Source organism: Halichoerus grypus, chromosome 7 (assembly GCF_964656455.1).
Source record: "Halichoerus grypus chromosome 7, mHalGry1.hap1.1, whole genome shotgun sequence".
Lineage (NCBI taxonomy): Eukaryota > Metazoa > Chordata > Mammalia > Carnivora > Phocidae > Halichoerus > Halichoerus grypus.
Genome location: NC_135718.1, coordinates 52397567 through 52419465, shown reverse-complemented (window position 1 = coordinate 52419465; position 21899 = coordinate 52397567). Strand labels below are relative to the sequence as shown.

At 40.5% G+C, this 21899-nt stretch overlaps 4 protein-coding genes and 1 long non-coding RNA gene across 15 annotated transcripts in view; 2 read left to right on the top strand and 3 right to left on the bottom strand.

Moving 5' to 3' along the window:
• Positions 1-1205, top strand: part of FAM149B1 (family with sequence similarity 149 member B1) — a 77524-nt gene extending 76319 nt beyond the window's left edge. For both annotated transcript variants that reach the window (XM_036114155.2, XM_036114154.2), the window contains one exon: positions 941-1205. In XM_036114155.2, coding sequence (XP_035970048.1) covers positions 941-1057 — 117 coding nt within the window. In that variant the 3' untranslated portion in view covers positions 1058-1205. The remainder of the gene's footprint in view (positions 1-940) is intronic.
• DNAJC9 (DnaJ heat shock protein family (Hsp40) member C9) overlaps positions 1-7921 on the bottom strand; it is a 41647-nt gene extending 33726 nt beyond the window's left edge. Inside the window, exons 1-5 of one of the 2 annotated variants that reach the window (XM_036114169.2) lie at positions 7292-7921; positions 6978-7118; positions 6165-6419; positions 3860-3943; positions 2749-3503 (exon numbers count right to left, since the gene is read on the bottom strand). In XM_036114169.2, coding sequence (XP_035970062.1) covers positions 3384-3503; positions 3860-3943; positions 6165-6419; positions 6978-7118; positions 7292-7471 — 780 coding nt within the window. In that variant the 5' untranslated portion in view covers positions 7472-7921 and the 3' untranslated portion in view covers positions 2749-3383. Of the gene's footprint in view, positions 1-2748; positions 3504-3859; positions 3944-6164; positions 6420-6977; positions 7119-7291 lie in introns of those variants that run through there. The other variant, XM_078077604.1, reaches the window with a different exon arrangement.
• A 145-nt stretch (positions 7922-8066) lies between these two features.
• On the bottom strand, positions 8067-11541 carry MRPS16 (mitochondrial ribosomal protein S16). Its single transcript, XM_036114172.2, has 3 exons — positions 11377-11541; positions 10666-10926; positions 8067-9973 (listed from the first exon to the last, which is right to left on the bottom strand). Exons 1-3 carry the CDS (start codon positions 11387-11389, stop codon positions 9840-9842), a joined length of 408 nt encoding a protein of 135 aa, XP_035970065.1. The 5' UTR covers positions 11390-11541; the 3' UTR covers positions 8067-9839.
• Positions 11542-11639: 98 nt separating this feature from the next.
• LOC118549643 (uncharacterized) lies at positions 11640-13305 on the top strand. Its single transcript, XR_004924161.2, has 2 exons — positions 11640-12086; positions 12844-13305. It is a non-coding gene; the product is annotated as an uncharacterized LOC118549643 (long non-coding RNA).
• Positions 12706-21899, bottom strand: part of CFAP70 (cilia and flagella associated protein 70) — a 110541-nt gene continuing 101347 nt past the window's right edge. For 8 of the 9 annotated variants that reach the window (XM_036114138.2, XM_036114139.2, XM_078077580.1 and 5 more), the window contains 4 exons: positions 19940-20029; positions 15534-15635; positions 14958-15005; positions 12706-13015 (listed from right to left, as the gene is read on the bottom strand). In XM_036114138.2, coding sequence (XP_035970031.1) covers positions 12935-13015; positions 14958-15005; positions 15534-15635; positions 19940-20029 — 321 coding nt within the window. In that variant the 3' untranslated portion in view covers positions 12706-12934. The remainder of the gene's footprint in view (positions 13016-14957; positions 15006-15533; positions 15636-19939; positions 20030-21899) is intronic. The other variant, XM_078077578.1, reaches the window with a different exon arrangement.

Here is a 21899-nt window from a genome sequence, read left to right as displayed (position 1 = left end):
TAATATTCACGACCATCAGGGTCCTTCCCATGTTGTAGGTGAAATCAGAAGTATTAGGCAGTTGAAATGTTTCCTGTTAATAAGATTAATCCACAAGTTACATTAAAAAGTAATCTGCCTCAAACCATCTCTGTCATCCAAGTGAATTCTCTTGTTCATTTCCTGTTAGCATTGTTTGGTAGTCTCTGAATGCTTTCCATGGATTCTTTCTTGGATTAGTCCTCATAGAGAAGCAATGCTGAGCTAGAGTTAACTACATTCAGCCTTGTTGACAGTCGTAACATTTAGATAAGTCAAACAGACATATTAGTCCTTTTTAATCAGTAGCCTCTTCTCTAACAGTTCATTTTTTTTTAAGATTTTATTTATTTAAGAGACAGAGAGAACACAAGCAGGAGGGAGGGGCAGAGGGAGAAGTAGACTCCCCACTGAGCAGAGAGCCCAATTCGGGGCTCAATCCCATGACCCTGGGATCATGATTTAGGCCGAAGGCAGATGCTTAACCGACTAAGCCACCCAGGCGCCCAGTGGCCTCTCCTCTAAAACTAGATTTCACTTCGGCTTAGGTCATGATCCCAGGGTCCTGGGATCGAGCCCCGCATCGGGCTCCCTGCTGGGCAGGAAGCCTGCTTCTCCCTCTCCCACTCCGCCTGCTTGTGTTCCCTCTCTCACTGTGTCTCTGTCAAACAAATAAAATCTTTAAAATAAATAAATAAATAAAAACTAGATTTCATATCTTAATACAGTTTTTTTAAGTGATAAAATAATGCAAATGTGGTTTTTATTGCCTTGGTGAATATATACTTTACTACTTAGTCCCAGTCTCCAAATTTAAGTCCGACTGATAACTGGAGCAAAAAAGCCCTTAGATATGAACTTGAGATTACCAAATCTAGAATGTCTACTAATGTTACTCTACGATGTCACCTTTGTCTGACAGGTCCTCACTTACATGCGTCTACAAAATCTCAAAACAGAGGTGGACCAGTCTCTAGAACCAGGCAGGCACCATAGGGCAAATGAGAAGAACCTGCTTCAGGCTGCAGGGAACACGTGAGAAAAATTCATGGTCGGTGTTCAGTCATCTTGTGACGGCAAAGCTTGTATACAAGAGACAACTTAAAACCATCTTCATGAAGTGTTAATCTGATATAACTGAGAAAAAAAGAGGATCCGCCAAAGATTACATGGATACTGTTTCCCTCTCCAGTTCCTGTCTTCTTTCAGCATAAGTTAACCTATTCCATTGGACTTAAAATTTGTACCCAAAGATGTAACAAATGAAAAATTATCCCCAAAACTCATGTTGTCTGTTAACAATGATCAGCTCAACTATTATAGGATTCTATGAGACTATACATACACAAAAAGCAGCAAATAATTGTTTGATAACATTATCACTGGCTTTAGAATACTTCTGCTTGTATGAATTTCTGGAGAGTTGTACTCATTTTTAAGGCATGTTTAGGAGACAGAGCTGTCAAAAATCTGAGTTACTCATCAAACAGATGTCATTCCTAACTTTCTCTTTAGATGCCCAATCTTATAGGCAAAGAGATATGGAAGGGCTAAGTAACTAAAGACATAAATGTGGAGCACTGGTATAAAGTAACTTATGTAGTAAGTCATAATGTATATATATTTTCAGATAGGACAGCTCAACCTCACAAGGCCTGCTTCCTATCAAGATTATGCTTCTTTTCTTCTTAAAAGACCTTAGTGGTCATATATTCATATATATATATATATAATATATATATACTATTAAACTCATCTTACCAGATTTTCTCCTTAAACTCTAAGTAAACAAAAAATTTATAGAATCTATTAGTGATCCAGCAATACCTTAACATTTCAGAAACTCTGGTAATTAGTTTAGTATAAACATATCCTAATAGCAGAAGAAGAGAACTTCAGCATTCTTCTGATTTCACTATGGACCTTTTTTGGAGGACACTCATAAAGGCAGCAGTGGTTTTAACTATGGCTTCAATTTATTTTATTTAAATTTCATTGAACTTTAATTTACTGTAAATCTTCAGAGTGGATAAACTCAAATAATCATAAATAAGGGTAATTTTTTAATTTTATCTAAGTGTACTAATGCTATCATATGAAGACAGATGCTTCAAACAACCTGCATTAAATTATACTTTAATACAATTAAGGAGTATTTTTTAACCTGTTTGTAACCAAACTAAAAATGTGTCATGTGCTTACCTCAGATAAAGTATCATACATAAAACTCAGTAACAGAAAAGCTGTTATATATTCAATGCCATATGCATAAAAGTCTATAACTCAGAGACTTTTTAAGTTATCAGTTGCCAAAAAATGTCCATATATTCCAATGAGTACATACCAATTTGACTAAATGTAAGTAAACATCTCTATACCATTCTCACAAATCAATACCACGAGTGCATGATAACAAACCACTGGATCAAGATGGCCTGCCTTCGAAAGTTAAGAGAATCAGAAGGAGCCCCTAAGCAGTCATTTAGCCCAACTCCCTCACCCTTTTATAGATGAGGCAACAAGTTCAAACAAGGTCTGCGACCTGCTTAAGGACAGACTTTCAACAGTTGCAGGTAGGACAACTTCTCTTTATGCTACTTAAATCTGGCCACCTACTATAAAGCTGACTTGGTTTACTTTTCTCTCTTCTCTGAACACCATTCATAGTTTTTCTAGATCATAGTTAAATGATCACTGAGATCATTTAAAAGGCCCCAGAACTTAACAAAGTCATTTTTAACTTGTTTATTTCATCATGTGTGAGTCTTACAAAGATGTCTGAAGTAATCTCAACATCTGTTTCTCCTATATTTCAAGCAAAGAGTACAAAACCTGGCTGAATAAAACAAAAAGGAGAGAGGATCTATTCAAGATTAAACATGAAAGCAAACTGGCAAATATTTGAAAGACACATGTCCAGCAAGGGCTCTGAAAGCGTTCTAGCTAGGTAGAGTTACTATTCTAATAAACACAACACTGAATACTCCATAGCTGTGCACACACTCCTGCGTGGCAAAACAACAACTGCTGAAGGCAGTATGGGACAGACCCACATTCTAGATAAGAGTTCCTTGTACAGAAGATCCACAGACGCAAGCGCTGCCAGGAAGTATACCACTCTCCTCCATTCCCTCAAAAATCACCAAATTCCTTCATGCAGGACCTCAAAGAATGTCAGGGGATTTCTAAGACTACTAAAATCAGGTTGAGAGATTCTGCTTGGTTTACAGAGTTGAGCTGAATAATTTAGCCTGGAAAGACAACTTTTTTCAAGGGCAGGGTTGACTTTTGTCTTCAAATCTTGACTGTATCTTGCCTACAATGGCACCAATTAACACCTAAAGTCTTTTGAAGAGAAAATTCCATTATTTCTTTTCTTTCTTGAGAGGCGTTTTTTTCCCTCCTCGTTTAGAAGGTTTGCAGTACTTTGCTTCCATTTGAGCCAGAAAATTGTCCATTTCTTTTTGCCGATCCTTTTGTCTGCTCTGTTTAAGAAGTTAAAACACAAGCTTTCAAAACACAAGCCTATCCAGAGACAAAAATACTCAGTGGTTGCCAGAGGCTGGTGGAAGGGAGAACAGGGAATGACTGCTAATGAGCAAGGGGTTTCTTTTTAAGGTGGCAAAAATGTTCTGGAATTAGTGCTGTTCTACAACCTCATGAATATGCTAAAAGCCACTAAATTATGCACTTTAAAAGGATGAAAACATAGTACATGACTTATGTCTTAAAAAAAGAAAACAAAATACCCACACTATACACTACAAAGAAAGTATTAGCAGTAGGAATCAGAACACAAAAGAAGTAGTGACAACCCTCAAAGACAACCTGCCAAGCTTACCTGAATGACTGCTTTCAAGTTTACTCCTTCGTCAAGGCCCAACTCCTTCCTGCTTATTTCTGCTTCTTTAGCCTCTTCCTGAGCCTAAAACAGAAACTCATGTTAGACTCCATGGCAACCTAGCATATACTAAAAACATACCCTTTCCCAAAAGCAAATCTATGGTAAGAACCTTTCAATCTGAGGATTATATAGATTAAAAAAAAACAACAACAAACCACAATTACATAAATATGTCATTCATTAAAAGACAACACTGCTGAGAGCATGCAGTAGATCCTCTGATTCCAATGAGCATTTCTGAGTTTTCCCCATTTTTACTAGCTAGGGGTAGCAAGTAGTTTAGTATTCATAAACCACATGGTGATAAGAATGAAAACAAAATGCTAGGAGAGGGAAGGTCATTTAACCAAGGATGCCTTCAAAACTGTTGCCAGGATATAGGCAACTCAAATTCCTCTCCTCTGGAAACCCACTTTTTAACTACATGTGACTGGTGGCAGCCTTGAGAGTAACCCTGGTTTAAAATTCCCAAGTAGGGCGCCTGGGTGGCTCAGTTGGTTAAGCGACTGCCTTCGGCTCAGGTCATGATCCTGGAGTCCCGGGATCGAGTCTCACATCAGGCTCCCTGCTCAGCAGGGAGTCTGCTTCTCCCTCTGACCCTCCTCCCTCTCATGCTCTTTCTCTCTATCTCATTCTCTCTCTCAAATAAATAAATAAAATCTTAAAAAAATAAAAATAAAAAGTAAATAAATAAAATTCCCAAGTAGTAAGAATAAACACTAACAAGTTCAGTTATAACCTTTCTTTACCTAATTTCAAAGCCACCTTCTTCTGCCAAATTTTCCTAGGGCACTGATTCCAAAATACCACAAGCACACCTTGGGAAAGGTTAATGACTTTGTTCCTTCTTTCAGGGCAACAACACTATATAATAGATCCCAAACCCCACTAAATTTTCTAAATAGCAATGAATACTATTAATGCTAAGCATACTAATACATTAGGATTTTGTTATTCCAATAAAAAGTGTTTCCATTGTCTACTTTCAGTCCTTGTATTCAATTTAATACTGTATACCCACTCCCCAGGTTTGCTGGAGTCGCTAAAAACTATGCCATCCACCTGCCCCCAACTCTAGGAAAGTTTCTCAAGCTAATAGCCTATTATTGGATACAGCTGTGCTCAGTTTCACTGGAGAAAATGATTACCAACTGATACTATAAGAGTGGGCCTAAACAGATGTGCCCTATGAGCCAAAATGACTTTTTTGTTTAAAGTAGGCTCCATGCCCAACGTGGGGCTTGAACTCATAACCCTGAGATTAAGAGTCACATGCTCTACTGAGTCAGCCATGCACACCCCCAAAATGATCATCTTGATACACATTCCACTTTGCCACACACACACACCCCACCCCACCCAGCTTTCCCCTGTATCTTGTATCAAAACTGCAGACCTACCTCCACCTCCAATTCAGCCATAGGAAATAAGGCACCCACCTCAGGTACCCACCAGACATCTAAAATCTTACACTGCTCTCCACTGAGCTCCCACTAGGAAAGCCAGGTTGAGGCAATGGTTACTTGAGTACCAGTCTGGTCTTCCCCAAAAGACCAGAGACACAGATGCTTGCTGTGAATCCACTCCCTCCCAGACCTTCAGCTGTCTGTTCTTAAGCTCTTTTTCCCTGCCATCATCCCTACCCTCACCAACTCCACAATTTAATAAGATACAGAAGCCACAATTCTTGATTATTCACAAGTGTTCCTCTCCAAGTGTGTTTGGGAAGACACTTTCACCAAAATAAACTAAACCATTTGTTTAGAAATGTGTATTCTGGGTCCAATTCAAGAATCAATCTGGACAAGAACAAAAGAAAATCTGTATTAACAAGGCACAGTCCAAAAAAAGAACGTTTTAGTCACTCTCTCCCCATCTCTTAACCAAGTGAGAACCACTGTCCACCCTATGTATCTGGGCTCCATTACTTTATTTCTTGAGGAAAGCCTTGACAAAGCTAAAGAACTGGCCCACGTAAAGAGTATTTCAGTGTTATTTTAAGATGATATTAAACAATCCACCTAGCAAAATCCTCTTGAGCACAACATAATAGGGAAAAAAAGTTTCTCTTAATGAGCTAGTGTGCTCATTTTATTAGAAAAGAAATGAGTTAACCCTTACTCTCTTCTCGGTAATCATATTTTTATTATTGTAAATACCCTCACATTCTTTTTGGAAGCAATTAAGACACAAAAAAAAGCATTCAAAATGCAAGATATAAAAAAAGCATTCAAAATCTTACCCTCCTTTTCCTTGCATTCATCTTTTGCTTCGATTCTTTGACAAAGGCATTATAGGATGGGATCTCGCCAGCATCAATGGCTTGCTGAATAATGTTCCTTATCCTGGGTTCTTCTGTGTACTGCACACACAGCACAGACTCCATGATCTGACCTATGTCACCCTTGAAATCCAAATAGGCCTGTTTAACATCCGCCAGCTCTTCTTCAGAACCTTTGTATGTCTTTTCAAAAGCTTGAATGTCTTCTAGAGATATCTGAATAAGAGACATATGCTATAACTCTGAGAATTTTAAATAAAAAGTATACTAGTAAAGATAGATGTAGGTGTTGAAATGTTTCTTCCCAAATACAATAGTTGCTTGAGTTGAAATTACTGCAAGGAGCCACACTTTCTATGCCAAAGCTTTTCCAGCGTTCTCCCAACCTTCACAACTACTAAACTACAGACCTGGAAAATTTAAGGGAAGTTTCCCAGAAGAACTCAAGACTTAGAGGTGGATATGTAAAATGAAACATTACCTTATAAAATATTAAACCACCTGTTCCCCTACAATCGCTTTACATCAACAAGAAATTAAAGACCCATTTCAGTAAAAGTATGTGTGTATGTTTAACGGTTAAACAGACTTCTTCTTCTTCAAAGCTAGCTGTAGGTTACCTCCCGAGGAATACTTCCACGTATGTGAATTTTAAGATGAAACAGAAATTCCTCATTCCTACACAACACAAAATGCAATACCTTGAAGGCATTCAATAAACGTTTCTTCAATGAATAACGGGAATAATCACAAAAAAATTTCAGAGTCCTCTACCTTTTTAAAAAGTAACCTCCAATACGTCTCCCAGTCCCGATCTTGGTTGAGCACATCAGAATCTTCGTCCACTGTTCCCTGCTCATCGTACAATGCTCTCTGTTCTTTGTCGCTCAAAACAGAATAGACTTTCCCGAGGATCTGCGGGTTAAAAGCATCCAAAAGTCACCTTTGCATCCCTCACTGAAACCGCGCTGCGATAAATAAAGATTAGAAAACACCAGGCCAGGTTCGGCGCACTCCGCCTAGGCGGGGCCTGGCGGCCAGATGATCGAGAGAAACCCAGGCGGCCAGTGGAGCTGGGGCTCGCGTACCTGGAAGCGGCGGGTGGCGTCCTCTTTGTCGTCGTCGCCGACCCGGTCCGGGTGCACCCGCAGAGACACCTTGTGGTAGCCGCGTCGGACCTCGCCGTCCGAGGCCTCGCGCCGCACGCCCAACACTCGGTAAAGGTCAGCGGTACCGAACACTTCCTCGCACAGCTCCAGCAACCCCATCGCCAGCAGGGATAGGGAGCGAGGGGCAACCTCCGCAGAAACGGCCCGTCCCGGCGACACCGGCTAGAGCTCCAGACTGCCCCCTTTTCCCGCGCAAAAATACCCTGGGCGACTGCGTCACAAGAAGCGCCGAATAGGCGTGGCCACGACGTCGCACTTTACGGCGGCTGCAAAAACGAGGGCGTGGCCAGAACTTCAGCGGAGACCCGAGCAACCGCGGGAACTTCCTTTTGTGTGGTTAGCGGGGGATCCGGTGCCACGACGCCCTCCTCCCCTTACTCAAGAAATCTGGCACTTCTCACCAGTTTCCCAGTGCATAAGTTCATTCAATATATGACACGTCCATATTACGTCGAGGCTATACATTGCTGTTTTGCCTTTTTTTAAAAGTAAAAAACAGCATAACATCGGCATTTGGCGATTTCACATGGTTCAACATCGTTAAATAGATTTGTTCTTTTTCAATGATCCTGACAAGAGTACACAAAACTCTTAAGATCCGATAATTTTGCAACCTACAGGTTGGGACTCCTAGGTAAGTACTTTCCTAATTCCTGCAAGAAAAAAGCGTAAACAAAGGCGCAAAATACTGATCTTTTAAAAACTGTAACATTTATTACAGAATCATTCCCAATCATCTTCCAGTTCTTAATCACCTTTCACTTTGGTTAAGATGACATGACCCAAACCCTCATCTGAGTAAAAATAAAGCTGCTGAAGCAAAGGCTTTTTTTTTTTTTTTTTAATGAAGAGCTAGGTTTGAGCATGTTGGATTTGAGGTGATAGCAACATAAACTAATGCTATCAACTAAGAGATGGTGAGAAACTGTGTCAGGAAATCTAGAGCAAGGCTAGAGCTAGAGAAAACTGGATTATCAGGAACAGGATGCACTCACACAGGAAGCATGTGTATACAGATCACAGAGTAAGGATAGACCAGGGAACAAAGTGAATACTTGAGTTGGCAGAAACTCAATAGCTCAAAATAATACCTTACCTTAACCCATTTCCCAGCAGTTCCCTTTAATGGTCAATACTTTTCATAATCATTCTTCTTTGCTCTACCAATTAAAGCTTATCCAAAGACCTTAAACTCTCCAGAGTATATTATCATCTTTAACTTCCAGAGTTCCCATGGTTTTCATAGCATTTTTCTTTCCCAGATCCATGATCAGATCCACAATCTAATCCAGGTAGTCAGTTCTTCTCAGCCTGCCCTGCCTTCAAAATCCCCTCAAAGCAAGGGAGGCCAACCAGTGACAACCTTGGGAGAGACTTGACCCCATAATGAGGGTTGTTCTCAATATATAAAACCCAGAAAACAAAATAAGTTGGTACACTGATAGGGCTTTAGTGTCCCTCTATAAACTCTATATCCTAGTCTTATGCCAGATTTGAAATTGTATTACCCAGAGTGTGCACTAAAATCCTCTGATCATGATTGTTATTGTCCTGCAGTTCTGGTGAGGCAGATATGACATTTTGGGCTTGGGGCACAGCCAGTCATTTATATTACCAAACTCATGACACCTAAACCTCATTTCTATCACTGGCTTTTTAAGTGGACTTCTGAAAAGCTCATCTTTGCTCATCTCACACCTACCCTGCCGCAGACAATGGAAAGGGCTCTCCAGGTATGCATATTGGGGTGTGAATCTTAGCTCTGCCCAAATGAAAACAGATGGTATTGGGCAAGTTTCCACATCTGAACCTCAGCCTCCCATCAATAAAATGGAGTTTTACCCACTTTCATGACACCTAATAATCCTCACGAATAGCCTTACTTGTAAAGGGTCAAGAATGTATGAACGTACTCTTCAGTATTACCTTTCTTCCAGTTTCTCATTCTTAAAAAGTATGCTATTATAGCCTACAAGTTCATTAAAAAAATCTACCTTTGTAAATTTGATATTATGGGTCAAACAAGAGAAAGTAACTCTACAATGACATACATACATACATACATAAGCAAGCAAGCAAAGTAACTGTGTTCTTGAGCTAGTGGGATGATTAAGGAAGGAACTTCACAGATGGACCATGGATAGACTTGCTGGGGGCTTTCAAACAGGGAAGTATTGGAAGGCAGCAGACTGTAAAGTTGTCTGAGAGATCCAGGGCCCAACCCAAAATCCAACACACCCCAGAGCTACTATCTTTTCCAGATGAAGGCTAAAAAAGCTAATCAGTACCTAGACCCAGCTCTACGTCAGAAAGAACAAATTTCTCCCTGAGTCCAGCTCAGGACAGGCCAGAAGAGCATGGGTGACTCAGGAAACTCCATTTATTAACCTCCAAATCTAATAAAACTAAGAGCTCTGAACAAGTGTTTTAAGTGTTGACCTTTTCCCCAATGCTCTGCTCACTGAAGTCAGCTCATTTTTGTTTCTGTAGCCTCTGTATCTGTTTTCTGAGATGCTAAGAGGACTTCGCGTGCCCGTTTCCTTCGCAGCCTCTCAGCATTTGTGATCATCATGGGATGCAGAGGGAAAAAGCCAGAAAGACCTAAAAACAACAGGATTTCATTCATTATAACATGGTATAAGCCAATGTTTCCCTGGGAACTTAGCCTCACAGAGCTGAGGTCTAACAGAGACCTGACTTAAAGCATGGATTTAAAACATGCTCCTCTCTCACCAAACTGTCGTATCTCTTCCCCTAACTCCCTCCCCTTCATTTACTACAAGGAGATAATGGATGTTACTTCCTAAAGCTAATGTCCTTATTTGAAAAAAAGATAGGGGCGCCTGGGTGGCTCAGTCGTTAAGCATCTGCCTTCAGCTCAGGTCATGATCCCAGGGTCCTGGGATCGAGCCCCACATCGGGCTCCCTGCTCAGGGGGAAGCCTGCTTCTCCCTCTCCCACTCCCCCTGCTTGTGTTCCCTCTCTCGCTCTGTCTCTGTCAAATAAATAAATAAAATCTTAAAAAAAAAAAAAAAAGAAAAAAGATAAATGGACAGATAGCCATTCAAGACACACTATTCCTATTTTCAGTACAAAATCCCATTCACCCATAAAGTCTCATAAAAGAGTCCACAAAAGGGGTCTCCAGTCAAAATGACAATTAGATCACAACTTCAGCTTTCACTCTAGCCCTGAGCAGCCTAAGGTAATGAAAATCATTCTTAACTCTTATCATCCTGAAACTGAATTCACCTTAAAATCCCCTCAATGAAGTAAGGCTAGAGCTGAGTTACCCAGAAGCTTCTCCACAGGCTTAGAGAGGTGGGCCCCACAGCCGATCCAATGCCGGATCCGGTCTAGGTTGAGAGCAACGATTTTCTCTCCGTGACTGTTGGGCAGTGGATCATAGGAGCCCAGCTGCTCCACGAAACGGCCATCCCTGGGACACTTGTTGTGAGCAGCCACAATGCGGTAGAAAGGCCGGTTGGTACAGCCACTCAGGGCAAGGCGGATGGTTAAATGGCCTCCGCGGTAGGCTTTGCACAGGACAGTAGCTGTAGAGAAATAAGTTAACACACAAGAACCGAGTACATAAAATGGGCAAAATGAGGTACATAAAACAAGCCCCTTCCTCAACTGAAACATCCTTACATCCAATCAATCACTGTCAACCCGGTTTAGATAGTATATTCTTCGTGAAACTCCTCTCATTCACTTCAGCCAGAAATGACTACTTCCTCAATCCGCTCAACACCAGCCTGCCATTTAATACCTCTGTGACCACGACCGAGCCTCAGCTGCCTAGTCTATAAACCGAATGCCATTTGTCTCATAAATTGAGGAAGGATTAAGTGAGAAAAACCTGAGGAGAGGGACAAACGTAAGGCAGTGTGGTTGTTTCAGGTTCGGGCTGCCTCCAGCTCGCCTAGGAGAGCTGCTTCATCGGGTCCCACACGCCCCGCCCCCTGCCCCCGGCTCCCGCGACCGCCCGGAAGGGCACTCACTGAGCTGGACCATGGTGCAGCCGGCCTGCGCCGAGGCCTGTGCGCCACTTGCCGCGCCTCGCAGTGCGCTGCCGCCCGCCACCGATCAGCTCTACGGCCTCGGCGGGGAGGGCGGCGGGGAGGGCGGGCGGAGGAAGAACGCGGAGAAGTCCCCTGCGACACCCCTGGCCTCACCACGCCTCCACCCAAGCCCTAGCGCCCCGTGCAGGAAGCGAAGACTCCGCTCGCCCCGGCCCTTCCGCTTTCCCGCACCTACACTTCCCATAATGCAACGCCGTGAACCCTAACGTGCTTTAAACTGCCGCAAAAAAGGCGCGCTGCAGTTTGCGTGTAGCTGGGGTCGTGGTGCGATCCGGACTGTGTGGGTGTTCTCCGCCTGCGCTGGACTGTGGGTTCCTGATGAAGTGAGGAATAGTGGGAGAATCCCAGGGAGCGGCCAGAAGTGCTTAAGTGTTGCACAAATCCATCCTGCACCTGTTAGAGCCGAAGCGCAGTGCTGAAAACTAGCTGAAAGGGAGCTGTGCTGCCCCTAGGAAGCGCACAGTCAAGTGGGGAGACGCTGAGTTTACACCGGAGTCAGTAAAGGTGGTCACTACACAGTCCTGGGGGAGCAGAGGACAAGGTGAACCTGATACTTGCTTGGTGCCTCAGGAAGACTTCATAAAGGAAGTAGCGTTAGAACCAAGACTATACACGGACTGTAAATGAACGTAGGTTTTATTTTATTCTTCTTGTTCATTAATATGCCTCCACATTCCCTCTTGTTCTCCCACCTCCCTCCTATTCTCTGCACCCTCTTTAAAAAATTAAGGAGTCTTTATTCCTAGTTTTGCTATGCAGTGATCCAGGAGGACAGGAGTGAAGTATGGTTCCTTTGTCATCTTTAGCCCTAGAATACTGGCCTCAGTTGAGAGGAGTTTTGCATCTATTATAAGTAATGGACTCTTCTTGGAGCCCTTGTGATTTAGATCCATGAAGATACCCGTGGTTAGAGGTAGTCAGTACCTCCACCTTCAGCAAAGACTTCTCTGTTCAGCTCTGTTCACCACTGGATCCAGAGGGTCTGGCCACAACTAATATGTTTGTCCTAATACAGTGACCCAGCATAGCAGTCTTCCTTTAGGCCCACCTTAGAAATTGATGCCTTAATTCTCAAGTTCCGGGAAGTGAACCTAGCCAGAGACCTTAGCAGTTGACTTCCAGGAATGACTTGATAAGTTTTTACCAGAAACCATAATAATGAACCCACTTTACTTTAATTATGTAAATAAATAATTATATTCTTACATATACCTCAGTAGACCTTAATTAATTCCAGAACCACACTGATGAATTTTGAATCTTTTTCATTTTTTATTGTCATTCAGTTTACTGTCAACCTGTAAAATATCCAGTAACAGCTATCCAGTAAAATAGCCAATGGAAATAAATGAATGGGTTTCTGTTTATGGTATTTTCCATCCCCAGGCCTCATATGGTGAAATGTCCAGGGCTTAATCTCTCTGGGAAGGAAAGGAGCTCAGAGTCCCACACAGAATATTCTTCAGCTGGAAGGATGTCAGAAAGATGGATTTCCAAAGCCGACTGTCTCCTGTACCATGTGGATCTCTGCAAGCAGAGCCTTATCTTTTAGTTTCAGCTGCATAAGAAGAAGGAAGGGGCACATACATATCATACCTGATATACCTGTGTGGAGACCCCTCATTTACTGGGACACAGTTAAAGAATATAGTTCCTTGGCTTGGAATTGGGCTCTTCTTATATTCCCTATTCATTCCCTATTTCATGGTAACTCCGTTAAAAGACCTCAGAACGTCGTGCTGATTACATGGACATGTTCACTTTATGAAATTTCAAGTAGTATGAACATTTACAATTTGTGTATTTTTTTGTTCAATAACTTTAATAAAGTATTTTTAAAAGAATTCACATTATCACCCGGTCTGTCTTGACTACAGTATTCCAGTTTGTCAAGTCACAGGACTCAAAGACACACAAAACAAAGATATTAGATCTGAATTTATTTTTAGCCTCTAGATGTGTAGTAGAGATAGCTAGTTGCCTACTGAATACCCACTCTCCTTTCTTTGTAACAAAATCTTCATTTCTTTTCAGGGCAGGAATGCAGCCAGCTAAAAAACTCCATTTCCTTCTTCCCTTAGAGCTAGGAGTAGTCTTATGACCAATTGTGGCCAATGAAATGTAAACCTTCCTCTGGAAATGATTTTCTTTATCATCAAATACTATGTACATGTGAATTAAACATCTTTATTTTTCATGAGTAGACACACCATGTTTCAGGTGTACAACGTAGTGATCTTAAGTCTGTACATTACGCTGTGCTCACAAGTACAGCTACCATCTGTCACTACACAACACTATTACAATACCATTGGCCATATTCCCTATGCTATATCTTTTATCCCTATAAAGTCATTGCTTCTTAAAGGGAGGTGAAATAGCTAGCATGTCCTCTTTGTTCTTTGCTCCCTTTTGTTCTTTATTGTGCCTGAAACATGTATATGGTGGTTTGAGCTACCATGCCTGTCTTACAACTATGAAGGATGGGAACTGCATGCTATGATTGGTGGAACAGAAAGATAGAGTTTGGGTCTCTGGTGACATGGTGGAGCTCTGGTACCAGCCTTGGGCTTTTCATTAGATGAGAAAAATAAAACTAATTTGTTTAAGCCACAAATTATGAACTGTAATTCATAGTAGAATAGACCGGGGGTTGGCAGATTACTGTTCATGAGCCAAATCTAGCTTGCTGTTTTGTTAAGTAAAGTTTTATTTGAAACACAACCATGCTCATTTGTTTATGTATTGTCTATGGCTCCTTTTGCACTACAAGGGCAGAGGGTAATAGACACAATAGAGACAGTTTGACCCACAAAGCCTAAAATATTATTTTGCCCTTTACACAAAGTTTGTTGACCTATACCTTCAGTCTACAAGTGAGGAAAATGAGGCTCAAAGAAGTTAACACAGTAGAGTTAGTGGCAAAACTAGGACCATAATTCAGGTCTACTGACTCCCTGGCCATCTGTCTTTCCATTAAACCAAAATCTCTAAAGAGGTAGAAACCTCCCCCCCCCCCCCCAACACACACTCGTGTTCTCTCTCTACCTCTGCTTTCTCTCTCAAATAAATAAATAAAATCTTAAAAAAGGGGGGGTGGTGCGCCTGGGTGGCTTGGTTGGTTGGGTGTCTGCCTTTGGCTCCAGTCATGATCCCGGGGTCCTGGGATTGAGCCCTACATGGGGCTTCCTGCTCAGCAGGGAGCCTGCTTCTCCACCTCCCTCTGCCCTCCACCCCCAGCTTGTGCTCTCTCTCTCTCTCTCAAATAAATAAAATCTTAAAAAAAAAAAAGAGGTAGAAAAAAATCCCCCATAGTAATATGTGGGTTATTCCAAACCCAGCAGCCCTATGATAATGGCAAAGATGATAAGAAAAGCCTTTAGAAAAATATTCACATCATGAAATGATGGAATGCTGTAAAGTCCTGAATTCAGCCAGCGTCTTCTTCCCAGTTTCCCAACCTCAGTACAGTACAAACAGAAGAGGCCTCTGCATCGTACCTTCATTGTGTACTTATAGGCCTGCTCCGCTTCCAGTTGCCGTCCAGCCTGAAAAAAAGAGCAGCACCTGGTGATAATGACATATTATAAACGTTATAGTGGGAAAGTACGTTGCCACAAACATTTCTACCAAAAGAGAGGACTCCATACCTTCTTTTTTTTAAGTTTTTTTTTTAAGATTTTTATTTATTTATTTGACAGAGAGCACAAGCGGGGGGAGCGGCAGGCAGAGGGAGAAGCAGGCTCCCTGCTGAGCAAGGAGCCCTATGTGGGACTCGATCCCAGGACCCTGGGATCATGACCTGAACCAAAGGCAGATGCTTAACCAACTGAGCCATGCAGGCATCCCTAGAATCTCCTTTCCAGACAAACACACGAGTGTCTGATTTTTGAGCACATTCCAAGTAGCAGCTTCTCAGACTGGGCCTCTCCTTCCTCATCAGTATAATGACCAAATCTGAAGCTCATTAAACCTCAACTATCATGCGTTAATCGCCATCTACCTATCTCTTGCCTCACTTACTTCCTCACATCTTTGCCCTAAAAGGGCACTGTGTAAGGTTAATAAACACTCACTTTCAGGCTGACCAGAGCCAGATATGCCCATACTTCAGCATTGTAGTTGTTCAATGCATTGGCTTCAGAGAGAGCATCCTCAGCCTCTGTGAGCTCCTCCAGCTTGACAGAAAGAGAAAAGTGTGAGTTAAGTCAGAGCAGTTTTCCCTTAAGCCAGCTGGAGTCAGTTTAGCTGAAAACATTATGTCCAAATAACATTGGTAATGTGACCTATACAAACATTTTTCAACTTTTTAAATTTTTAGCTCAGAACTTTTTCTTCAAACAAAATTTTATGTGGTAGCCCAATATATGAACCTGTTAAAAGAAGAACTGCTCGGATTAAAAAGCCAAGTAGAGAAATCTGGAGTCCTGCCTGCTAGGCTCTCAACTTACACCCCTCTCTTCCTCCTTCTCTCTACAGCAGTTCCATTAGGGCATCCATGAACCATGGAGCTTCAGGTGCCAGGATTGGAAAACCAGAAGTATTCACTACTGTGCGTGCATCGTTCAGTGATTTCCCCATACACAGTAGGCTGTCAGATATATTTGTTGTCAGTTTAGCTGAAAACATTATGTCCAAATAACATCCCTTTCTTGTGCATCCCTTTCTTTCTATTTATTTATTTATTTATTTATTTATTTATTTATTTATATTTATTTATTTATTTGTTTGTTTGACAGAGAGAGCGGGAGAGCACAGTAGAAGGAACAGTAGAGGGAGAGGAAGAAGCTCGAACCCAGGGGCTCGAACCCAGGACCCTGGGATCATGACCTGAGCCAAAGGCAGACGCTTAACCATCTGAGCCACCCAGGCACCCCTGTGCATCCCTTTCCTAAGGTTAAAGTCCTATTAGCCTGTCAAAATACTAATATTAGTTATTAATAGCACGATCTTGAGCAATCAATACAATATTCAGGCTCTAGAATGCTCCCCGAGCTCTGGACACATGGATATCATTGCTACTTCCTAAAAGTGCGTTTGCTTTGTAAAATCTTCCAAAAGATCACCTAAGGAAGAAATAAGGCACTCCTCTCACCAGTATAGTAGCTCTCCATTTTTTCTGTTTTGAAAAGAAAATTATGGGTTTCTAGGCCTGAAACAATATGAAGAGTGGCCTTTCAGCAATGCCCATACTTTGGTCCATGTTTTAAATGTCTCTAAGATATTGATTCAATATTCAATCAATGTATTGATTCATTATTCAACCAATATTATTCAACCAATATCATTCAATCAGTATTCAATCAGTTTTACTTGCTAAGGATTTATTCCATACTGTGAATAAAAAGATAAAATACAACCTCTCAAAGAGTTCACTGACAGATATGTAAAAAAAAAAAAAAAGAAAAAGAGAAAGAAAACACAAACACATAAATAGTTCCACTACACAATAAACATTTCTATAATAAAAGCATATATAGATCTAGTGGAGGGACATAGGAAAATGGGAATAATTGTACCCTGGAATTAAAGGATAGCATCCGAGAGGAAATACTACTAAAGTGAGTCCTGAAGGATAAATAGGAGTATATTAGCTATACAAGGTGAAGAAAGGCATTCCTGGTAAAAGGAATATCATATACGAAGGCATGGAGGCATAAGAGTGTGATGTGGTCAGGAAACTCTTCAGTATGCATGTGGGCTGGAGAAAAGAGAGAGATTAGGGAAAATAAAGTAAGTGACAAAACTAAAGAGTTAGGCATCAGGTCATATACATTCATTCAAAGGAATGTGAATTTTATTCTGAAACAAGGGGTAGCCACTGAAGAGTTTAAGTAGGGGAGTAACACAGTATTTGCATATTTTAAAGACCACTTTGATAACAATGTGGGAGATGTTAGATTAAGGTAGGACAGGAGATCATGCTAGCAGATAGAGAAAGGATGAGGCTTGAATTGGAGCTATAAAAATAGGGATGGAGAGGAGACTATAGACTCAAGAGACATTTAGGAGACAAAATCAATAGGATATTTGATGCCTAATTAAAAGTAACAGGAGAAGTAGACTAGGATACTTTTCAAGTTTCTGTCTTGGTTGATAAGGTTTATTACAGTCCCATTCACCAAGACACGGAATACAGGAGAAGGTGTAGGCTTAAGGAATGTGAGAATCCTTCAGGCTTAAGTTAGGTTATATTTCAGTTATGCACATTTTAAGGTATCTAGGGAACCACGAAAATGGAGCTGTCCATTACACTGTTTGATATAAGGGTCAGAACTTGAAAAGTGTTATGCATTAAAGGTTTAGAATTCATTAGGGCACAAGTGGTAGTTTAGGCCACTGGGGTAGGTGTATTTTTTTCTTAGAGTGAATAAATACAGTGACAGTAGAAGAGGGCTGACCTGGGAGGACCCAACAATTATGGTAGGTAAAAGGGTAGGAGCCAGCAAAAACGGCTGATAAAGAGGTACCAGAGAAGAAGGCATAGAACTGGAAGGACATGAATGAAGTATTGTGGAAGTCAAGGGAGCAGAGGGCTTCAGGAAGAAAGTAGCTAACAAGGTTAAGTGCCAGAAATTCATCTAAGTGTCTATGGCATTTAGCGATTAGGATGTTAAGGGAACTTCTGTCAGAAATGTCAGTAAGGTGGTAAGGGTAAAGTGGTAAAGTAGTAAGCCTGATAGCAATGAAGTGAAAGGTAAATGGGACCTGGGGTATGAGCGGATAATTCACAAGAGATATGTGTATCACATATTTCAACCTCATTAGTGATGAAAATACAAATTAAGATATCTATCAAGTTGGCAAATGATAATGCCCACTGTTGATGAGGTAACAGTGAAATGTGCTCTCATACCTCCTGGCAGAGTATAAATCAGTATACAGCCTTTCTAGAAGGCAAATTGACACTATAATTTAAAGACTTTTAAATTTTTCTACATTCTTTAAGGATGTATCCTAAGGAAATAAAAATAATTAAGCACAGAGATTTATGTCCAAGAATGTTTATCTCAGCTTCATCTATGGTAGTATAACTGTAGAAACTAACAACACGCCCAATAAGAGTGATTGGTCAAATAAATTATGAATATCCACACATAGGTATAGTATGACTAAAATATCGATGGGGAGCAGGGATTACTTGGACATCTTAGTGGTCGAGCTTAACTCAAGGTTTTTGTTTTGTTTTGTTTTAGTTTCTATCTCAATGAAAATATTGTTTATGCTATTCAAAACAAACAGAAGCATGACTTCTGTTGAACAGTCTGTATAGCTAGTTTCTTGTACTTTTGACAGTGCTGTCAGTTTTCTAACAGCTATAAATGTTTTATATTCTTTCTGGGAAGGTGGAACAGGGGAGCACATGGCTTATGTATAAATGATCATATGTCCCAGTTGGCCTGGGACAGTCCCTGTGTCCCAGTGTAATTATTAATAGCACCCTTTCCATTCTCTGAAGTGTCCTGGTTAGTATGAAGTATTACATGGTCATTTCACTTACACATCCAAACCAGGGAACACAATGAAGTCATCAGAAATCATGTTTTAGACTATTTGATGATGCAAGAAGATATCAATGCTATACTGTTTAAGTAGAAAAAAGATTAAAAAGCAGTAAATATATTATTTACAGTTTTATACATTAAAATTGCTTTCATATTTGTATGAAAAAGACTGGAGGAAAATGCATTCAAATGTTAACAGTGGTTATTACTGAGTGGTTAGATTATGGATACTTTTATGTTTTCTTTACATTTTTATCTTCCAAATTTTCTATAATGAACATATATCACCTTTATGGTTAAAAAAAAAAAAACAGCGATAAGGAAGAGGAGACAGGGAATACAGGCAACTCATTTGGTTGTTACCACTGTTGTTTAATAAGAAGGGGGAAAGAATGGGGAAAGACCTGATTGTGAAGGAAAGGTTAAAAATGTAAATCAAAGAAAAAGACAAAATTAAGAGAGTACAGTATTAGGAGAAAATGAGAGTGTTAGCATCAAGAATACATTGAGGAAACTGGACACGAACAACACATTGCATGCCTCTTTCAAAGACTGTAAGAAAGGAGGAAAGGGTGGCTAGAGAGTTTTTAGGGGTGGGGAGCAAAAGATCTCCCAGAAGCTATAGCAGCTCCTCCTGAAAACAGAAGGGCCACAGAGCTTAATAAGCATCAGTCAATTTCTTTGAGTAGATTCTTCATTTATCGTATCACTTTTTCCTTATAGATAACATCATAAAATTATGAGCTTCTGTATCAAATAACATGAAGTATTTTATTATATAGCTTCCTGGTTCAGGTTTTTGTGGGATTTTTAAAGAATGTTTTATTTTTATAGTACAGATTGACTGTTTAGTTTACTGAACACCTTTGAAAAGTAATTTTTCCCACCATCATTACAAACTCCTAGGATGCTTGGAAGACTAAGGAATCAAGGTCAGCTCTATTCACAGGCCTAGTCTTGAGCCTTCATCCTCTTACCCGATAACAGGATATTCCCAGTCCTAGCCAGGTAAGGCATGTAGGCGATCTCTTACAGGCTTGCAGGTAGGTTTTCTTTGCCTTTTCGTACTGTAGAAAGAAAGCACCACTAAGCTATTGTTCTTCTGGAAGTTTCAAATGCTATATTGCTAGGATAGTCATGGGGTTTCTGTAGTTGTACTCAAGACCAATCTAAGTTAAATGAGCCCTTAAACTATTTTGTTTTGTTTTTTTTAAGGCACAAGGTTTTTTTAGAGCAGTTTTAGGTTCACAGCAAAATTGAGAGGAAAGTACAGCAATTTCTCATATACCCCCTGCTGCCACACATGCTTACTCTCTCCCATTATCAACATCCCCCATCAGAGTGGTACCTTTGTGACAACTGATGAAACTACATTGATACATCATCATTACCTAAAGTCCATGGTCATATTTGGTATTATACATTCTATAGGTTTGGATAAATGTATAATGACATGTATCCATTATTAGAGTATTTTCACTGCCCTAAAAATCCTCTGTGCTCCATCTATTCATCACTTCCCTTCCCCAACCCCTCAAAACCACTGATCTCTTTACTGTCTCCATAGTTATGCCTTTTCCAGAGTGCCATACAGTTGGAATCATACAGTATGTAGCCTTCTCAGATTGGCTACATTGACTTAGTAATATGTATTTAAGCTTCCTTTATGTTTCTTCATGGTTTGCTAATTTATCTCTTTTTAGTGCTGAATAATACAGGAAACATTCAGAAAAACTCAAAAAACAAACTTCCAAACGAATTAGACAACTTCTTATCTTGCATCTACAATATGAGAGATGTAACTATACGTAAGCCTCAGCAAATTGGCTAAAAATTGCTTGCCTAGTGAAATTGCTTGCCCAGTGACTATGTATGTCAGAAGCTTGGTTCAGATGCAGCTTGCAATGATGTCAGAAAGAAAACTTCTTATTTACTTCACTGCAATGGGATAATGATTTTTCGCTCTTAAGCCTATGGGCCTTCATACTTAAATTATAAGGCAATGCAACCTCTTGTTGCTGCTGTTGTTTTATTTTATAAAGATTTTATTTATTTACTTGACAGAGAGAGAGAGAGAGGGCACAAACAGGGGGAGCGGCAGGCAGAGGGAGAGGGAGAAGCAGACTCCACACTGAGCAAGGAGTCCAATGCAGGACTCTATCCCAGGACCCTGGGATCATGACCTGAGCCGAAGGCAGACACTTAACTGACTAAGCCACCACGCATCCCTTTATTTTAAATAGAAAGATAATTGGGTGTTCTGGGGGTAGAAATGGAATGAAGTAAAAACAAAAGCACGAAGTCAAAAGGCAGAATGTTGATAATTGTTGATATAGGATGATGGGTCCATGTTGGTTCATTTCTACTATTCTGTCTACTTTGTACGTATTTGGGGTTCTTTTTGTTTTTTGTTTTTTAAGTAGGCTCCATGCCCAGCATGGAGCCCAGTGCAGGGGTTGAACTCACAACCCTGAGATCAAGACCTGAGCTGAGGTGGAGAGTTGGATGCTTAACCGATTGAGCTACCCAGGTGCCTATACTTTGTATGTATTTGAAATTTTGCATAACAGAAAGTTTCTTTTAGAAGGTCATAGGGTGATTCCTAAAATATGGAGAGTAATTGCTAAAGAGTCAGGTTAGAGTTCCCTGTGGAATGGGGTTAGCCTTAGCTGGATTAAATATAAACCTTTATGTTGAGGAAGAAGTTTGAAGAAGTTCTTTTGACATTTTCCATTAGTTAAGTCAAGTAAGAATGTTTCTACTACTGCTAATAAAAGAAAGTTAGCTTAAATATTAACTACAATAACATTTATTGAGTTCTACACAACTTTTTAGTATCATAATGATTAAAACCACAGACTCCAATATTAGAGTGCCTGGTTTTGAATCCTGCTTCTATTAATTACTAGTTTATCTAGTGTTGGTCAAATCACTTTA

Coding starts and splice junctions, on each gene's coding strand:
- MRPS16 (XM_036114172.2), bottom strand. Junction 9,974..10,665: donor GCCTGTGGAGAAGCTTCTGG/GTAACTCAGCTC, acceptor TGTTGTTTTTAG/GTCTTTCTGGCTTTTTCCCT.